Here is a 21,259-nt window from a genome sequence, read left to right on the forward strand (position 1 = left end):
AAAAGGATGTGATTTTAAAATAAAACTCAATTTTAATATCACTCATTTATTTAATAATTTTAAAGTGTTCATATAACAAGTACTTTTGAAGTGTTATATAAAAATAGTATATTTATATACAACAGTATAATTATACTATAGCCTTTCTTGGTGAGTACCAACAAAAAAATTAAAAAAGAAAGTAGAATACGCCTGTCAGTTTATAACTTATTTATTTTAAATGTTTGTTTAGAAAATATATTAACCATATCTAATTTTCTAAGCTTATTAATAAAATTTAATTTCATTAACTTAAGAACTAAATTATAATTATTATTAGGTGTGAAATGACTATTGATTTATACCCTCATTTTTAATTTGTTTATTGGTAAACAGTACTCATCAAGAAAGGCTGTATAGAGCAGATATAAAATTCATTAAATAATATATCACAACGCTGGGCCACGAAAGTTGAAAATGCTCAAAATTTCATTTTATCTGACCAGTCGAACTATTCAGTTAAAACCTCCTTGTGCAATTGCACAGTGCACACTTGAAATGATAATGTAATCGAATCAATAAATTAATTCATTAATTCAATAAATACACACATCACCACCATAGCTGGGCATTAACTCGTTAATCCGTTAATCGTTAATTAACGAAGTTAACATTTTGCCTAACTATATATAGATAAAATCAATTTATGGCAGTTTTCCCCAGTGCTCACCCTTATTTTTCCAATGGGGATCTCACACAATGATATAAAAATGCAATATTAACCAGTCATATTAACGGATTAACGATTAACGTTAACTTGCGTTAATTTTTCCGGAATGTAACGCTTTAATGTTTAACGAAGATAACTTTTTTTGTAGCGGATTAGCGATTAACGAAGTAAACTATTTGATTAACGGTGCCCAGCTATGATCACCACACATCACTAGTAAGCATATAACCTGTGTGCTACTAATATATTTATAAATTACATATAAATACTTTTATAAAATGTAAACGGTAGTAAGTTCGATTTCCAGTTGCGGGAATCGATCACGGCTGTGGATGCAGAAAGAAAAATAAATCTTCACTTTATATACCTACATAAAACCATAGATTTAAGAGTCTGTACTAAAACTGTATAGAAGGTTTGATTTTTTGATTTACCTTTAAATATGTTATTTACCTTGTACCGACTCGTTTATTTATGGTTATTTATAACTTTTACGTCCAAATGATATTAAATACTGTTAGATGTGTTATTAGCACATGAAAAATGAGGCGCTCAAAAGAGAAAATTTATACACAACTCAATGTTAGTTGTGGTCAACAACAAACGTTATTCAAACAAATAATCCCTAAATATCGTCTACAATGTCGAGTTATGTGTTCAGAAAGTGGAAAAACTATATATACATAAAAATATGAATCAAAAGACAAAATTGTGCATGTGTGCGCTTAGTGTTGTAGCCTATTATTCGGGTCACTTTTTGCGATGATTTTGTAGGGACGTAACCGATCTATAGTGTAAAATTATCATTGTTTTACGTCATTTTCAACTTTAATGACACATAGCATCGATCGTAGATCGTTAGATGGGCCTCAAAGCGTCGCGGAACTGTCATTGGTTTCGCACATTGAGTACGTCATCACTCGCTACACATTTCTCTTTATTCACGTTGTAGCTTGTGTTTTTACACCTCCAAAAGGAACACGAAGGCATAATTAAGGAATTAAAAAGAAAACAGTAAATATTTTTTAAAGTCCACGTCCACTCACAGCATGCGCTTGTTGTTAAGATAAGATGTGCGTGCACGTCTTTGGGTAATGACATAAAATTGTGCGTTCTTTAGTATGGAGGGGCCCATCTAACGATTTATATCGATGACACATAGGAACTTTTAAAATTACCTAGCGATAATTAAGTTTTGTACTTCCCCGTGATCTTGGACTTACAATTTAAACCACCCTATATAATGGAAATGAACATTAACCCTAAATAATATATATTAGTTTCAAACCAGCTGTTTGTCATAAATATGTATAAATACTTATTTTGAAAATTTTTCACCCATATACATTTTGGGTAAATGCATTACTTCTAAAGATCCCTTAAAATTATTGTTTTTCTAATCTTATATAAAGATCTCAAAATTTTAGAAAAGGGACTGACTTAGCCAACGACTTAACTTTTTTAATTGGTAGGTAACTTTTTTAATAAAAAGAGACTAGATCACGACTATAACATTTTAGTAAACGTACCTACGTATTTATTCACTAGATATTTCGCTAGAAGAAGCAGGAAATAATATGAATTTACCCTCATGTTCCATAATTTTAAAAAAGTTCATATAAAATAGGCAATATTTATGGTTCTTGGATTATTGTTAAAAGGACGACGGTCTTGTAGTACATATATCAATAAGTATGCTAAAATGAAAACTTACTTATTGAAAAGAATTCAACAAATAAAGATTTAAAATATTTGTGTAAATTATGTCCAGTAGGTATATCAAGCGGCGAAGAGGATTGTCTATTCTATAGTCCTCTGTTCTATAGTCTATGGTCCAACCAATAGAGTGATCCTCATTTAGTCCTTTTTTATCTGTATTCTTTCTTTTAGGCAAAGGCCTACCGTACAGCCACTATTTGATCCTTTTTTGATCCTCACTAGTTTCACAAAATAAAAATTAATTATTTATTAATGGTAATAAACAAAATAATAATGATTTTATTATAAATTAAATATTATCTAATCATTAAATAAAGTATAATTATTAAATAAGTCGATAATCTAAACTTATGGAACTAATGTTACAAAATTCGTTTTCTGCTCTGCACTGAAATTTTATTCAATTTACGCCTTTTCGGGTTCTGTGTTCCTGAAAAATGGACAAAAATAAACCTTTAATATATAATAAATATAATAAATGTAAAAGTTGATCAGGATGTATGGATGTCTAATTATCTATTCAAAAACTAGTCTACGGAGTATGATGAATTTTGACACAGCGATAGATTATAATCTTACGAACGTAATTTTTTATCCCGATAAAAATGGGAGCCCAGCCCCCTAGCCAAGTGGCATCTCGATTCTCTTTCTACGATCGCTAACGCTTCGAAAACTAGAAAAATGTATGGGAATGGCAGATCTTGGTCACGTGACCTGTCGATAGCTAATGTCATTCCCATACATCTTTCTAGTTTTCGAATCGTTAGCGATTGTAACAAGGAACATTGTGCTACATGGCCACATGCCCTGGGCTCCCATCATAGTCGAGTCAAGTAATATTTAATTTCTTAAAATGCACACAACTGAAAAGTTGGAGATGCATGCCTCGGACCGAATTCGAACCTACGCTCTCCGGAATCTGAAGCAGAAGTCATATCCACTACGCTATCACGGCTATAAAGCCGCGTCTACGGGACTTTTTTCGTTTCTGGTAACAAATATAAATTTTGACAACAGTTTATTAACGTAAATTTACTGCCAGTCAGTGCAAAAGTCTAGTTGATGGTTTTTACTTACGGGATATTCATCGGAAGATGGAACCTCCTCCCTTGTTGGTAGTTTTACAAATAAAACAAAAGCTACGGCCCTCCCTAGCCAAGTGGCACGTCGATTCTCTTTCTACGATCGCTAACGCTTCGAAAACTAGAAAGATGTATGGGAATGACATTAGCTATCGACAGGTCACGTGATCAAGATCTGTCATTCCCATAAATTTTTCTAATTTTCGAAGCGTTAGCGATCGTAGAAAGAGAATCGACGTGCCACTTGGCTAGGGGGGCTGAGCGGCTCATTTATGGGAAGTGGGTATTATTAGGCAAACTTTAAAACTAAGGAAACAAAAACATCGACTAAAGCCTGTGAGACTCCACTTCCATACTTAAAGGTTAACGTAAGCCTGCTACGTAGAGATGGGAAGCCAGACAGAGTAGCGCCGTAACGCGTTACGTTACGAAGTTATCATATAGGTACTTAGTCCAAGAGCCGCGACGGCCTCCGTGGCGCAGTGGTATGCGCGGTTTACAAGACGGAGGTCCTGGGTTCGATCCCCGGCTGGGCAGATTGAGATTTTCTTAATTTGTCCAGGTCTGGCTGGTGGGAGGCTTCGGCCGTGGCTAGTTACCACCCTACCGGCAAAGACGTACCGCCAAGCGATTTAGCGTTCTGGTACGATGCCGTGTAGAAACCGAAAGGGGTGTGGATTTTCATCCTCCTCCTAACAAGTTAGCCCGCTTCCATCTTAGACTGCATCATCACTTACCATCAGGTGAGATTGTAGTCAAGGGCTAACTTGTAAAGAATAAAAAAAAAAGAGATCATCCGTCACCATATCATATACTTAGTCCAAGAGCCAACGTCACACATACTTGGCGCCGAGCAACTGCTGTATCTCCTGCAAGCTCTTGCCCTTGGTCTCCGGGACTATGAACAGGGTGAAGAAGAATGCGGCGACGCAACACGCGCAGAAGATGAAGAAGCCGACGTGCATGCCGATGTTGCCGCTGATCGTGGGGAAGAACCTGAGAAAAGTGAGAATACATGGATATAATAAAGCCCGTGTTACTCGCTAATAATATAACTTTCTTCTTAATTTGCACCAATAGCAATGGTGCAAATTAAGTTAGTGTAAGTGTGATTGTAAATAAACCTAACAAATAAATAAATATAATAATACTTTTGTATAATAGTAGATAGTACTAGCAGCTGCCCTACGATTTCACCCGCACAGTTCACGTCGAAATACGGGGATATTAATCATTGGAAAGTTACATTAACAGTGAGTAACATGGATAACGCAAAAAGGTTTTGTGACAGGGATAGCCCAGATGGCGTCCCGCATCACTAATTTACATTATAAAAATGTAACAAGAATTGTAAATATAGTTCAAAATCAGAGATAGACCTCTTTGCTTGATGTAATGTATGTGTCGAAATATCCATGTTACTCACTGTTAATGTAACTTTCCACTGATTAATATAGGTACATTTAAATTTAGTTGTTTTTTAGGTAATGAAATCTAACCTCTTTATAACACTAGTGTAGAAAAACAAGAACTCACTTGGTGATAAGGAAGGACAGGATCCAGCAGAAGGCGGTGGCTGGAGGCGCGGCGGCCGCCTTCACCTCTATGGGGAACAGTTCGCCCATGACCGCCCACGGCAGCGGGCCCAGACCCCAGCAGTACGTCACTATGAACAGCACCAGCGCGATCACGGGCAGCACGCCCATGTTGGCCACGGCTGGGCTGCCCACGTGTCGCAGTAAGAAGAACATGCCTAGTAGAGCCTGCAAATAAATATTTTTTTTCTCATATCTGTTCTTTTTTTTAACAATGTCAATAAAATCTATAGATACTTAACTGTAATAATTTTGCCCCCCTAGCCAAGTCAATCAATCAATCAATCAATTTATTTATTTGCAGATACATGCATTATTTATACAGGTGGTCGGTAGATGTAGATAATAAATAATAAATAATATACCTACTTAAACAACACACATCACTATCTAGCCCCAAAGTAAGCATACAGAGTAGCTTGTGTTATGGGTACGAAGAAGTAGTTAGTTAGTTAGTTGATATTATAATATTCATATACATTTATATACTACATATAAATACTCATATAATGTATAAATACACACAGACACTGGAAAAAGCCCATGTTCATCACACGAATATTTTCCAGCTGTGGGAATCGAACCCACGGCCGTGGATGCAGAAAGCAGGGTCACTACCCACTGCGCCACGCGGCTGTCGTAGATGGTAAATGTATCTTGCCAATTTGGCATGCAAATTATTTATTAAGTATTTAATGATTCAAATGACAATTTCACCATTTAAAATTTACGTCTTTACAATAATTTTATAATTAACATTAAGTGGAAGATGTATGGGAATGACATTTGCTATCGACAGGTCACGTGATCAAGATCTGTCATTCCCATACTTTTTTCTAGTTTTCGAAGCGTTAGCGATCGTAGAAACAGAATCGACGTGCCACTTGGCTAGGGGGGCTGTACATTGAAGCAAGGCAACCTATTTGCAATGTGTCGTTGGGAATATTTTGTACCATTTATTTCCTATCCCAAAAATATAACAGATGAGGTTATATATTTCTTAAGCCGGACCTTAGACCACATTGTTTATGCATATATTGATTAGTAGGTATATCACAGAAAACTCTATGTATAAAACTAAACTCTATTCTAAAACTCTACACTAATCAAGAAAAGAAAGAAAGAAATATCTTTATTTTTAGGCAGTGCCACACATTACAATAATAAATTTTAAATATATAACTTATAGCTAAAACAAAAAAAGAAGAACGCCCTGCAATATGTGGCATTACCTAGAAAAAGGCCCCAACTCAGCATTTTGCTACATACTTCCTATACAAAAAAAAGTATGCAGCACTGATTTTCAGTTAGGACCCAGTTCAGATGCCGCCATGTACACAGTTCAACAACCTATGTAAACCAACGACCTTTTAATAATGTAAATTATTATTAATTAAGAACAAAATTAAAACTAAATAGGTAGGTACATTGATTTTTACAAAAACACAGAAAAATAAAACATCGATGAAAAAAAATAATAATAATAACAATAAAAATATCGCCTGCAATATAGTCACGTAAGTAGGTATACTTTTCTTTATTGAAAACTCTTTTTCCTAATGGAGATAACTAAATACTTGTTATTTAATATTAAGTCTGTTTAAACAACCAGTCCTGGGCCTGTAGCTAAGAGGCACGTCGTTTTTATTCTACGATCGCAAACGCTTCGAAAATTCTATAATATATAGGAATGACATAAACTATCGTGGTCAAGTTGTCGATCGGATCTGTCATTCCCATACATTTTTCTAATTTTCGAAGCGTTAACGTTTGTAGAAAGAGAAACAACGTGCCACTTGGCTATAAACCCTGGATTAACTTAAGTAAGCTATTTAAGCAATAGCTTACTATAGGGCCTTTTAACTAGGGACCACAAATGACGAAAATTTTCAAAATATGAAATTTTTTACAGTTTTATGATAAGTATATATAGATTTTATTACTACTATTTATTATTAAAGTTACTGACATAGCTCAGCCAGTCGCGAAGCTGAAATGGCAATGATCAGGGCACATAGTTCGAAGAGCCGATGGACGTTAGGAATGGACCCCGCACCGGAAAGCGCAGTGTTGGTAGACCCCTCACTAGATGGACCGAGGACATCAAGCGGGTTGCAGGGTGCCGCTGGATGCTGGCGTTTGTTTGGAAGTCCATGCAAGAGGCCTATGTCCAGCAGTAGACGTCCATCGGCTGATGATGATGATGATGATGATGATGATACTCACAAGTCCAATAGCAGTCCCGCAGGAGGATATCAGCAGAAGGATGCGTCGACCCAGACGATCCACCACGAAAGGGGTGATGAATGACGCGATCAGCTGTTCAACACAATTGAATCATATTAATTTAAATTTAAAGAGCCTCAATAGCTCAACGGTAAGAAAGAAAAAAGAAAGAAAAAAAATAAATTTATTCATATCTAAAAGTTACAGACAGTCAATAAATACCCTATCCTTATGACAGCAATTCTCTGCGTGTGTGAAGTCTGCCAATCCGCATTAGCCCGCGTGGTGGTCTATTGGCCTAACCCTCAATAACCCCTCTCATTCTGAGAGGAGACTCGAGCTCAGCAGTGAGCCGAATATGGGTTGATAATGATGATGATTGTTATATTTATTATGTAGTAATTTACTAAGTATGTAATAATTAGTAACTGTTACATCGCACTTTTATTATTAACTAGCGGACGCCCGCGACTTCGCCTGAAACCCTTCTACTACGCCTACCCCTACCCTACCCTACCCCTACCTTACCCCTACCCTACCCCTACCTTACCCCTACCCTACCCCTATGGTAGGGACCATGCGACGGCGACGGAAGCTTAAAAAATGGAATAACTTCTCCCGTTTTCCAAACATTTCCCTTCACTGCTCTGCTCCTATTGACGGTAGCGTAATGAAAAGTATACTATAACCTGCCCAGGAGTATGAAAAATAATTGTACCAAGTTTCGTTAATATTCGTCGAGTAGTTTTTGTTTCTATAAAGAACATACAGACAGACAAAAATTTTACTGATTGCATTTTTGGCATCAGTACCTATAGATCACTAATCACCCCCTGATAGTTATTTTGGAAATATATTTCATGTACAGAATTGACCTCTCTACAGATTTATTATAAGTATAGATTAATAATGAATACATTTACAAAAACAATTGTTTTATTATAAGGTTCCGTCAAGTATTTCGCCTTCCAAGAGGGTTCCGTCATCAAAAAAGTTTGAGAACCGCTGCCATAGCTGTAAGATCTCACCTGCACAGCACCAATGATGATGGTAGCGATGGAGGGGTCCAGGTCAGTGCCGGAAGCCTTGAAGATGTCCGTCATGTAGAACAGCACGGCGTTGATGCCACTGAACTGCTGGAAGAACACCAGCGCGCAGGAGATGTAGAACGCCTTGAAGTTGCTGCCGCGGAATACGTCGCGAAGCTGGGGAATTAAACACAACTTTAGATATTAAAAAAAAAAACATACAGCCGAACGCAGAACGGAGGAGTCCTTTTTGGAAGAAGTCGGTTAAAAAGCAGGCGCCTCTTTAATCTGTTTATCACATAACCTACGGGAACTGTGATTTTTCAAGGTAAAAGTAGCTTATGTAATCCAGAGTAAAATCTATTTTAATTTTTTTTTAATTCTTTACAAGATAGCCCTTGACTACAATCTCACCTGTTGGTAAGTGATGATGCAATCTAAGATGGAAGCGGGTTAACTTGTTAGGAGTAGGATAAAAATCCACACCCTTTTCGGTTTCTACACGACTTCGTACCGGAACGCTTAATCGCTTGGCGGTACGTCTTTGTCCCCGCCCTAGCCCTTACAGTAATATCACTGTAAAAACGGAGTAATTTCTCCCCGTTTTCCCAAGATTTTGGAATCTTCTCTTACCGTGGCTTTCTTCTCCATAGATGCGAGGACATCAGCCTTCATGGTCGCCAGTTCTTCAGCCACACCCTGCCGGGAACGACCACGGATGGTCATCAGACATTGAGCTGCATCCTCTGTTCTATCTGCGGATTTATATTTTATTGTGAGCTTGGTCGCTAACTATGGGCCTCATAAGAAGGCTCAGAGTTACTCAGCGGGCGATGGAACGAGATATGCTCGGAGTTTCTCTGCGTGATCGAATCAGAAATGAGGAGATCCGCAGAAGAACCAAATTCACCGACATAGCTCAATGAGTCGCGAAGCTGAAGTGGCAATGGGCGGGGCACATAGTTCGAAGAGCCGATGGACGTTGGGGTCCCAAAGTGCTGGAATGGCGACCCCACACGTAAGCGCAGTGTTGGCCGACCCCACCAGGTGGACTGACGACATCAAGCAAGTTGCAGGGATTCACTGGATGCAGGCGGCTCAGTATCGTGATGTTTGGAAGTCCGTACAAAAGGCCTATGTCCTGCGGTGGACGTCCATCGGCTGATATCATGATGACGATCTGTTTTTTTTCTTAATTCTTTTTTTATACTTCTATCTTCACGTATAGCGCATGGATGTTTATCGTCTATCAGTGAAAAAGAAAAACGTTCATTTTATTTTGAAAATAAACGTTTAAAAATAAAGCAACTCCCCAGATCTGGTAGATGTATTTTTTCTGGTCTCTAATAATTTCGTGTTGCTAGTGATGACCTGCGAATCTGAAACTTGGTAGGCCTATCATCATGATATCAGCCGATGGACGTCCACTGCAGGACAGGCCTTTTGTAGGGACTTCCAAACATGAACAATGTAATTATATGTTAGGTATATTATATTTTGTTTTATGTATTTAATTATATAAACTTATTCCAAAGGTTAATAAGCCTTGCTTTCCAGAGGTTTAAAAGCGCTTGTGTATTGGGTACCTTGCCTCTGGGTGAAAAATTAGATGGTGTGTATTTGTTATAATAAACTTCTAAAAAAAAATTTGGACTCTTGAGAGATTTTTCTTTCTGTTCTTATATTCTTTACAAGTAAGCCCTTAGCTACAATCTCACCATATGGTAAGTGATGATGCAATCTAATGTAAAGCAGGCCAACTTATCAGGAGGAGGATGAAAATCCACACCCCCTTCGGTTTCTACACGACATCGCACCGGAACGCTCGTTTGACGGTACGTCTTTACCGGTGGGTTAACTAGCCACGGCCGAAGCCTACCATCAAATCCTAGATCTAACCTTTCAACAGATGGTATGTGGGGGACTCCGGCATGAAGAAGAAGGAGACCGCGAACAGAACCACCACAGCCATGCCGAGGTACGCGACCCCATGGTACGAGATGAAGGGGCCCGCGCCGTACACCAGCAAGAACCCCACCGTGATGAATGACTGCAGGAACGACCCCAGCGCCCCGCGAGACTCCACCTGTCACAAATTACAGCTATGAAGCACATATCTTCTCTAGTCAGTTGGGCCCAAAAATGAGGGTTACCTGCATTATTTTGGCACTTTTGTAAGTGTCATAGGCGATAAGGCCATGTAGAGGGCCTAGTGGCAGTTTGATACTGTTACTATCGCGTTAACGTAAACGCGAATTTCTTAGGAATTGAAAAAACGCCACCTAGTGGCACTAGGTCACAACTGTTTCAGTTCCATATAAATTCGCGTTTACGTCAACTCGATAGTAACAGTATGAAAATATTGAAAACTCGCACTAGGCACACAGTTGTCGGCTAGTCATATACACCGTACTAGATTCACTGTCTGTAAGCTGCCCCGACATTTATTAGTCCAATACTAGAAAACCCTTAACAATATTAAAAATTATTACATATTATTACATACATCAAGCTAATTCACAGGCTAGCGAATATAATTTAAACATCCTGTTTAATTCTGTTTCGTAAGTATGAAGTCATTGAACTTTGACCTAGCTTAGGCTAAAGTGAATGACCTCAAAGGGCAAGGCGGCGAATAGATAGGTGTTTGAAAGTACATGATGTTAGTAATACATTTTTGAAAGTTTGTTACAATTGTAGCTCCTTGAATAGTACTTTGTTTTTTTTTATATAATAACACTTATTATAGATAAGTGTTACTTACACTTACTTAAGACTTATAATAAATCTGTAGAGAGGTCAATTCTGTACATGAAATATATTTCCAAAATAACTATCAGGCGGTGATTAGTGATCGATACTGATGACAAAAATGCAATCAGTAAAATTTTTGTCTGTCTGTCTGTCTGTCTGTCTGTCTGTCTGTCTGTCTGTCTGTCTGTCTGTCTGTCTGTATGTTCTTTATAGAAACAAAAACTACTGGACGGATTTTAACGAAACTTGGTACAATTATTCAACATACTCCTGGGCAGGTTATAGTATACTTTTCATTACTCTACAATCAATAGGAGCAGAGCAGTGAAGAGAAATGTTGAGAAAACGGGAGAAGTTACTCAATTTTTTAAGCTTCCGTCGCGCGTACAGCCTTAATGGTTAAAGCTACATAGAAATCATGTATGACGGAAATGTTCTCCTTAAAATTATCTATAAAAACACAACAGCATATATATGTCTATCTTTTATGGTTGACTCACAATAACACGTGTAACTCCCGATAGCTTAGCAGTTACGACCTTCTAATTACATTTGTCTACTCTTATGTTTATAACACTCATCACTCATCCCAAATAAGAAATTTAACATTATTACCTATTCAATAAAAAAAGAATCATAAAATTCGGTAAAGAAACACCTAAGCCGTCGCGCGTGAATACTAATTCACCGGTTGCCGCGCTCGACGCGACTCGCGGTGGGAGGAATAAATAAAGAAGTGCAGCCTTAATGTGTAGGGTAGGGGTAGGGCAGGGGTAGGGTAGGGTAAGGTAGGGGTAGGGTAGGGGTAGAGTTGGGTTAGGGTAGGGGTAGGGTAGAGGTAGGTTAGGGTAGGGTAGGATAGGGGTAGTTGAATGTTTACAACGACTTTCACGCGGACGAAGTCGCGGGCGTCCGCTAGTCGATAATATACAGGGTGTTGCGGAGTGATTCCATGTAACACGCCTTTATCTATCCTTGCATTTTAAAATACATAATTTAAAAAAAAAAAAAAAAAACATAATCGTATAGTGGCAAGACTGTAGATATCATTGCAACTGGCACTCCGCACTTCACTAGTAAGCTACTTCATGATATTTATCAATGAATAAATTTGGCTAGGTGATAATGTAGGGATGCGATATATGGGACACAACTTAAGATCTATTTACGAAAGAAATATCTTTTACTCCGAAAATATTCATTTTAGAACACTTGTTCCTTAGACATTTTTAATTGGTTTTCCTTAGAGAATATAACCCTAGAGTTATAGGAAATACTCGCGAGCACTCTGTATGCAGGATTTCGGTTTAAGAGTGTGCAATATGTAATTTGGTGGTTACAAATGGTTCTGGATCTCAGATTCTGGAAAAGTTAGGAGCCTGATATTTGGATAAATGATATTTCAAAATATTAGCTTCGATATGACTATACAAAATACACAATTTGTAAAACTTTTCTCGATAGTTTACTTTTTTGAAAAATACATGTTTTGCTCACATTTTGCTTTCAATCTCGGGAAAACTTATTTTCTTAAATTTTTGTTTTGTATAGAAAATTAGGTATATATCTTGAACATGGCCATTTTGTTTTTCGTTATGTTGTTTAATTTACTTGCAATTAGGTAAAAATGGTTTTGGCGCTCACGTCATAAAATATGCGTCGCGCGTCAATCGCTCCGTGCTTTTCACTCACGTGAAAGTCATAATTCGGCGTCTCGTTTGCGCTTCGAATTTTATCCATATCGTACTGACGCGCTGCGCGCTCTTAAAGAACCTTAGTGTTATGGGAAATACTCGCGAGCACCCTGTATGCAGGATTTCCGTTTAAGACGAAGGAAACTTAACGGTGTTTAAAAATAGAAAAACAACACTTACGGTGGCAATTTCCGCGCAATACATGGGCGATATGGTGAAGAGCATGCCGACTGCGATGCCCCAGAATATCCTGCCAGCGTACAGGAACGCCATGTTGGTAGCCACGGCCGCCAGGATCCAGCCCACCAGCAGGGGGATGGTGGAAGACATCAACCCCCACTTCCTGCCGATGGTGGAGGCGGCGAACCCACCGATGAACGGACCTGATATGAAATATCATCATTATCAACCCATATTTGGCTCACTGCTGAGCTCGAGTCTTCTCAGAATGAGAGGGATTAGGCCAATAGTCCACCACGCTGGCCCAATACGGATTGCCAGACTTCACACACGCAGAGAATTAAGAAACTTCTCTGGTATGCAGGTTTCCTCACGATAGCCCAGTGGATATTACCTCTGCCTTCTATGCCGGAGGGTGTGGGTTCGAATCCGGTCCGGGGCATGCACCTCCAACTTTTCAGTTGTGTGAATTTTAAGAAATTAAATATCACGTGTCTCAAACGGTGAAGGAAAACATCGTGAGGAAACCTGCACACCAGAGAATTTTCTTAATTCTCTGCGTGTGTGAAGTCTGCCAATCCGCATTGGGCCAGCGTGGTGGACTATTGGTCTAACCCCGTCTCATTCTGAGAGGAGACTCGAGCTCAGCAGTGAGCTGAATATGGGTTGATAACGATGACAAATGACGAAGTTATGAGGTAACAAACTTTAAAAAAAGGAAAAAAAAACATACAGGTCGAATTGACAAAGTCCTCCTTTTTTTAATTCGGTTAAAAATGCTATTTTTTTTATTCTTTACAAGTTAGCCCTTGACTACAATCTCACCTGATGGTAAGTGATGATGCAGTCTAAGATGGAAGCGGGCTAACTTGTTAGGAGGAGAATGAAAATCCACACCCTTTTCGGTTTCTACACGGCATCGTACCGGAACGCTAAATCGCTTGGCGGTACGTCTTTGCCGGTAGGGTGGTAACTAGCCACGGCCGAAGCCTCCCACCAGCCAGACCTGGACAAATTAAGAAAATCTCAATCTGCCCAGTCGGGGATCGAACCCAGGACCTCCGTCTTGTAAATCCACCGCGCATACCACTGCGCCACGGAGGCCGTCGAAAACTACTTATAACATACCAACGATAGCGCCGAAGTTGAGCACGGACCCCATCCACGCGATCTCACCATTGGAGGGTTTATGATCGAGGGGCGACTGCGAGGTGTCGTTGTTCTGCAGCTTGATGTTGATGGGGGCCGTCCATCCCATGCTGTAGCCTGTGCACAGGATCGCGATGTTCGCTGTCGAGAAAACATGAGAATACATAGAATATTCGATTACTGATCGATGTTTGGCTGTTTCGTCAAAAGAATCGATTCTTTTTATGGTTTTTATTAAAAAATTGATAAAATTAAGGTTTAAATACTTTCAAATGAAACGTTACTCCATCTTTTACTGAACTACAAGTTTTTGGCCGTTTTTTATGCCATTTAACTACACAAACCGGCATTTCTAGGGAGCTCTTTACCTGACGAAAACAATGAAACATCGATTCTATAGCAACAGTTTTTTAAACGCGTTAGATCATAGATTTTTGATCTTTGCCAGAGGGGTAACGGTTAGCGAGGCAAGTCCTGTTATTAATGGTCGAAGAACATAATTGACTCTCATTTTCTGAGGACTTATACTAAACTAGAAGTTTTGGCCCGTTTTTTAAACCATTCAACTACACAAAAAGGTATTTTTACAGAGCTCTTTAACCGACAAACACAACTATGAAAGATTGATTCTATCGAGATTTTTTTATAATCGCTTTTCTTTTCAAACTTTTCTGTCAAAGTATATGATCAAAGATCTAATATCTTTGATCATATACTTTGACAGAAAAGTAACGTCTAGCGTCTTTATGACAGCGATCCTTATGTATTAGTCTAAGATTAATTTATAATTAGTCTGAGATATTCTGAGGTGCTAGCACGCGACCAAGACCTAGAGGAAGACAATCTAACCAAACAGAAATAGCCAAATTACAACCAATGGTGGTACAGCCGGAAATATTGCTATCTCTTTCATTGCGTTGGGACGAATGAGATGGAAGTGGGACAACTCCGCCGCCATTGGACGATATTGGTTGCATGTTAGTACTTACTGGTCGTTGTGGCCACTGATCGTGATCGTGGCCGCTGTTCTTGATGGTGGTCGTGGCCGCATAGTGTGTGATGTCCCTAAGAGTACGCTACTAGTCTAAACGATCGTCCATTAACCCATTGTGTAGAAGTAGATCTGACGTCGGCGTATTTCCTGTCTTGAAATAGACATAGTGATGATGTTGTGATGTGAATACAGACCAGATTTAAGACCGCGAGGTTATAGGTTCGATTATGGGTTGTGAATACTATTTCTATTTTATCTTCTATCCTATCCTTAAATTATCTCATGACATAACCTGACGTCTCGTTTCATGTACTCTTAATAGTTCATTATGGTGTTAGTGCGGTATGTCGATAATTAAGGCCGAGCCGATATTGCTAGCCCGAGCCGTAGGCAAGGATTACAAGTAAGCAGAGGGTGTAAGTATCACAGCGCATGTATGTCATTATACGTTTTATAACATACTAGCGGACGCCCGCGACTTCGTCCGCGTAAAATTAGTTTTTTTAGAAATCCCTCGTAAACCATGGACTATTCCGGGATGAAAAGTAGCCTACCTGTAGTAGTTTCTTTTTTTTTTTTTTTCTTTTTTTTAGCCTATGTGTTAATCCAGAATAAAATCTATTTCCATTCCAAATTTCATCCAAATCGCATTAGCAGCCGCAGCGTAAAGGAGGAACAAACATACACACACACACAAACTTTCGTCTTTAAAATATTAGTGTGATAGCGGTCATGCTTTCGCTTTCGCTTTTACTTATGTACACATCTTCCCTACCCCTACCTTACCCTACTCCCTACCTAAACCTACCAAACCCTACTGTGCCCCTACTTTTCCCTTACCCTGCCGCTAACCCTAACCCTACCCTACCCCTGCCTTACCTCTACCCTACCCTTACCCTACCTCTACCTTACCCGTACCCTACCCGTACTCTACCCTACCCGTACCATACCCTACTCGTACCCTACCCCTTCCCTACCCTACCTCTATCCTACCCTTCCCTATCGTACCCCTACCTCTACCCTACCCCTACACTACCCCTACCCTACCCTAATCTACTCGTACCCTAACCTACACCTTAGCAAAATCGGTCCTGCCCTTTGAGCGTGGTGCGACGACCAAAGGACTATTTTCCAAGAAACTAAAGTGGGGTAATCTCTGGATCTATTGGACCGATTTAGAAAATTCTTTTACCAGTAGTAAGCTACGTTATTTGCGAGTGTCATAGGCTATGTTTGATCCTCATATTCACACGGGAACGGGAACTACGTAATTGAAAGCGCGGGGCGTCATGTAGCGAAATTACTGCGTCTTTTAGAAATTTTGTATTATCTCCGAAACTATTTAACTAATTAACATACTATAAATGGCAAATCTTATCTCCATAATATCCTTGTGATTATTAAATAATTTATTTTGATAAGGATTTAAGTTAAGTAGCATAAATAATGACGCAAACCTAAGTATATAAAATTAATAATTTTTAAAACACAAAAGTTACTATATCTGCTAATATATAGAAGATAGATATATGGCGTCGCGGACTTTATTGTAGAACTTTAAAAGATACATAAAGCCTCCATACATTAATTTCAATTTTACACAATGGTTAAGGCAGCGCATGCGAATAAGTCTGCTTAAGAGGATTTTCGGTCCGACCTGTATGACAAAAACTGTGTTAACTCGGCGAATTTATATCATACTAATATAAAATATAGCCTATAGCACTCCCCGATAATGTAGCTTTCTACTGGTGAAAGAATTTTTGAAATCGGACCAGTAGTTCCGAAGATTACCCCATTTAAAAAATGTGACAAACTTACAAACTTACAAACTTTACCTCTTTATAATATTAGTATAGAAGTATAGATATAGATTTGCGAGGAAACAGACTTTGAACACACTTTCTGAAAATGATTTTGTATGTTTACTTGTTTTCTATTATAATTATCAAGATTCAATTTTAATACGCTTGTAAGTACTCGTATTTATCGTTCGATTTTTCGGGCACGAGTCTTAGCTGATCATATACCTCTGATCTGACTCTTAAAATTTTAATATTAACGGTGTTTTTCAAAGGGTTACCACGTAGCTGACTGACTGACATGAGGTCTCATATTATGTGGAAGAAAATTCCAAAAGATTACGTTTTGTACTTAAACAATTCAGGGCTTTTGACCTTTTAAATATTGGATAGAAGCAGGTTTTACTTTGCGGAAGTTCATCATGATTATATAATGATTTATTTATTTTGCTATCATCCGCGAAAAGTCGACGAACCCATGTGACAACGTCACCCAGGTCCGACAAAATACTCTCTATGTACGTTTCCCCGACACCGGAGCATCCTCAGGAGATGTTGACTCTACAAAGTACAATTGCAAAGTTGTAGAGTCAACAAAATATAGAAGCAAAATAAATAAATCATTATATAAGCTTTTTACCTTTGTAACCTATTACCTCCCGAAGTCACGATTACAACTCTATATTTGCCTATGGTACTAATAGATAAGGTACACGAGCTAACGAACTTTTAGTCTTTGAAAATAACGAAGATCTTACCCTCACTGGCTCTAATGCCATATTTACGAGTACATATAATTTATGGATGTATTGTTTAGTTACATACATAGCTACCTAAGGTTCCGTACGTACCTACTCATAGCACAATAGTTAAAGGTTAAAAAATCATTTTCCTTTTCATAATGGTTCAATTAACTGCCTCGTTGATGCCTCGTAAGTGTGGTACCTAATTTGAACGTTTTTAACGTTCGTTTAAATATCTCTCGTGCGAATGATGGTTAATATTAGATGAAGATGTTGTGACCTGTTTACATCGTCATCAACCCATATTCGGCTCACTGCTGAACTCGAGTCTTCTCACAGAATGAGAGGGGTTAGGCCAATAGTCCACCACACTGGCCCAATGCGGATTGGCAGACTTCACACACGCAGAGAATGAAGATAATTCTCTGGTATGCAGGTTTCCTCACTATGTTTTCCTTCACCGATTGAGACACGTGATATTTACTTTCTTAAAATGCACACAACTGAAAAGTTGGAGGTGCATGCCCCATGGCCATTCGAACCCACACCCTCCGGAATCGGAGGCAGAGGTCATATCCACTGGGCTATCACTGCTCTGTTGACATTATTGTAGATAATGGTCGAAAAATACATGTTTTCCTGTTCATAATAATGATTCTTTTTGTTTTAAATAGTTGTAACAAATTGCTCGTCATACTGGCGTAATAGCGGTTCATTTTAATAATTATGTATTCAGATAGCAAACGCGCCCGACTTTGTTTTTTTCCGCGTTTTATTCTGGTTTTTCGAATATTTTTAATTCGTTATCTTAATAAAACCTGTACGAGTGTTTGCATGATAGTGTGTTAGAGTATGTTGTGCTCAGACCAATTGTTGTATAGGACCTGCCTCGCTAGACATTACTTTTCTGTCAAAGTATATGATCAACGATCTAATGCGATTATGAAAACTGTCTCTATAGTATCGATGTTAAATAGTTGTAATCGTGTTCGTCGGTTAAAGAGGTCCGTAAAAATACCTTTTTGTGTAATTGAGTTGTGTAAAAAACGGGCAAAAACTTCTGGTTTAGTATATGATATATACCAAATCTTAGCTCGTTTTCCTCAGAAAATGACAGACAATATTGTTCGTGACTATGAGTGCGATACAGGTCCCTCTATAATTGGTCTGAGATGTTGTGGAGACAAAGAAAAGTTATTCGTCATATTCTAACTAGCGGACCGTCAAGCTTCGCTTTGATTTATGTGCACCTCTTCCCTGTACCTACCCTATCCCTTTTACTATATATCACAAAAACCACTCAACCGATACATTATTTCACATTAGCGGACACCCGCGACTTCGTCCGCGTGGAATTTAGTTTTTCACAAATCCCTCGGAAACCATGGATTTTTCCGGGATAAAAATTAAGTGTGTTAATCCAGGCTATAATATATCTTAATATACCAAATTTCAGCTAATTCGGTTCAGTAGTTGAGGCGTTATAGAGTAACAAACATTCATATCATCAAAATCATCAGTTTTCGCAAATGTCGGGAAACCATGGATTTTCGGGATAAAAAGTCCAGAGTAAAATCTATTTCCATTCCAAATTTCAGCTAAATCGCTTCAGTAGTAGCGGCGTTATAGAGTAACAAACATCCAAACATTCATAGCTACCTTTTATCCCGAAAATAACCATTGGGTTTTCCGAGATTTGCGAAAAACTGAATTCCATACGGACGAACAAATTATAAACGCGAAAGTTTGTATGGATGTTTGTTTGTATGTTCGTTTGAGGTGTTACTCCGCAACTGCTGCACTGATTTGGCTGAAATTTAAATCGAAGATAGATAATACGCGGGTTTAACACATAAGCTACCATTTATCCCGAAAAAGTCTTGGTTTCTGCAAGATTCGCGAAAAACTTAATTCAATGCGAACGAAATCGCGGGCGTCTGCTAGTGTACTAATATTGCATTTAAAATAAACTAGATGAGATGCCTTTGCAAATGCATTTATCAAGTGTATATCAATAAAATTATAAATCATTTTGTTGATAATTCTAACAAACGCAGGAAATGTTTTCTAGTTCACTGTTGACACTTACCGACGAGTGTGTACCTACTTGCATAATGTTAATCGCGTATTGTAAATTGTAATAAATATAGACGTCGATAGATAGGTACTAGTGAGTGCAAAACAGCCCCCCTAGCCAAGTGGGACGTCGATTCTCTTTTTACGATCCCTAACGCTAAAAAAAATGTATGGGAATGACAGATCTAGATCACGTGAGCTGTCGATAGCAAATGTCATCCCCACACATATTTCTAGTTTTCGAAGCGTTAGCGATCGTAGAAAGAGAATCGATGTGCCACTTAGCTAGGAGGGCCGGGCCTCTAGCCATGTGGCACATTGATTTCTTTTTCGACAAATGCTACATCGTAAACTAAAAATGTATGGTAATGACAAATTCGATCGACAACTTGATCACGTGATCCATCGATCATGAACGTCATTCCCAAACATTTTTTAAATTTCGAAGCATTAGCGTTTTGTAGAAAGAGAATCGACGTGCCGCATGACTAAGGCCCAGTTAACTTTGACTACCATTTTCACCTAATTAGTGCATAATGCATAGTTTTACATTTATAACCGACACTGTATTCGATTCTCGGCTCGAGTCAATGGAGGATATAAAATACTCAGAGTACAGAACGATTAAAGATCCGTTTATATCTACAGAATCAGTGTGTCACAGAGAAGTAGCATGGCAGACACCCACAGACACCGTCGATTCACAATGCCCAGAAGGTAGTTAAAAACACAAGTCCTTTTTATGAAAGAAGTCCCCCAAACGCGGCGCTAATGTGTTATCGCCGTTTAGTGTTGGAAATAGTAGTCTGTGACGGATATGACGTCGCTCGATCTCGTGTTGGCTTCAGTGTGCTTGTGGCGTTCGAGCCGTCCACATCTCTTGTTGTGTAATTCTTTATGGGTTACTTGTGATAGGCGGGGAGAGTGACTTGAGTGGAAAAGGGGAGTGTTTGATATCAGTAAAAGGCGCCTTTAACCCTACACACATCGTTCTCAAGTACGTGACTCCACTCAAGGTCATTCTCTGCCATTCTAGGGTCTTATTTTGGTTACAGTTTGATTTGTTAATTAAGTTGTCCGGACAAGTGTTGTGAATCATAACCTTTGTTCGACATTAGTTTTCTTATATTTGTGATCACCTTTAGAGTCCTATAATAAATGTCTTAATGGCGCTCAATGTCATTTGGTAATGGCGGTCTTATTGTCAATTGTGTAAGGCGCTGTCAATTTTAGTCCAGGTTTCATGCAGAGGACTCTACAGACATGAACCGCACAGATAAAATATTCTTTACGCGTATACTGACCGGGCGCGGCCCGTGTCTGTCAATGTCTGCGCGGGCGCGTTACGATTGATATAAATATGTTAACACTGTATAGAAGAATACAATTTTGTCTGCCACGGCACGTGTCTTTCACGCTAAATGTCTGTAGATATAGACAGACCTTTATAATCTTGGCCCTCGAGTCAGTGGCGTAGCGTGCCTTGGAGGGACCCTGTACCAAAATTA

The 21,259-nt window shown here is 38.7% G+C and overlaps 1 protein-coding gene across 6 annotated transcripts in view; it reads right to left on the minus strand.

Annotated features, from left to right (window-relative positions):
• Positions 1-42: 42 nt before the first annotated feature.
• The window catches only part of LOC112043992 (facilitated trehalose transporter Tret1), a 51,150-nt gene continuing 29,933 nt past the window's right edge, over positions 43-21,259 (minus strand). For 4 of the 6 annotated variants that reach the window (XM_024079701.2, XM_024079702.2, XM_024079704.2 and 1 more), the window contains 9 exons: positions 14,116-14,277; positions 12,988-13,190; positions 10,259-10,445; positions 8,993-9,114; positions 8,360-8,536; positions 7,332-7,424; positions 5,047-5,273; positions 4,354-4,506; positions 43-2,858 (listed from right to left, as the gene is read on the minus strand). In XM_024079701.2, the coding sequence (XP_023935469.1) occupies positions 2,834-2,858; positions 4,354-4,506; positions 5,047-5,273; positions 7,332-7,424; positions 8,360-8,536; positions 8,993-9,114; positions 10,259-10,445; positions 12,988-13,190; positions 14,116-14,277 (1,349 nt within the window). In that variant the 3' untranslated portion in view covers positions 43-2,833. The remainder of the gene's footprint in view (positions 2,859-4,353; positions 4,507-5,046; positions 5,274-7,331; positions 7,425-8,359; positions 8,537-8,992; positions 9,115-10,258; positions 10,446-12,987; positions 13,191-14,115; positions 14,278-21,259) is intronic. The other 2 variants (XM_024079703.2, XM_052889074.1) reach the window with 1 other exon arrangement.

The sequence above is a fragment of the Bicyclus anynana genome, chromosome 24 (genome assembly GCF_947172395.1).
Source record: "Bicyclus anynana chromosome 24, ilBicAnyn1.1, whole genome shotgun sequence".
NCBI lineage: Eukaryota > Metazoa > Arthropoda > Insecta > Lepidoptera > Nymphalidae > Bicyclus > Bicyclus anynana.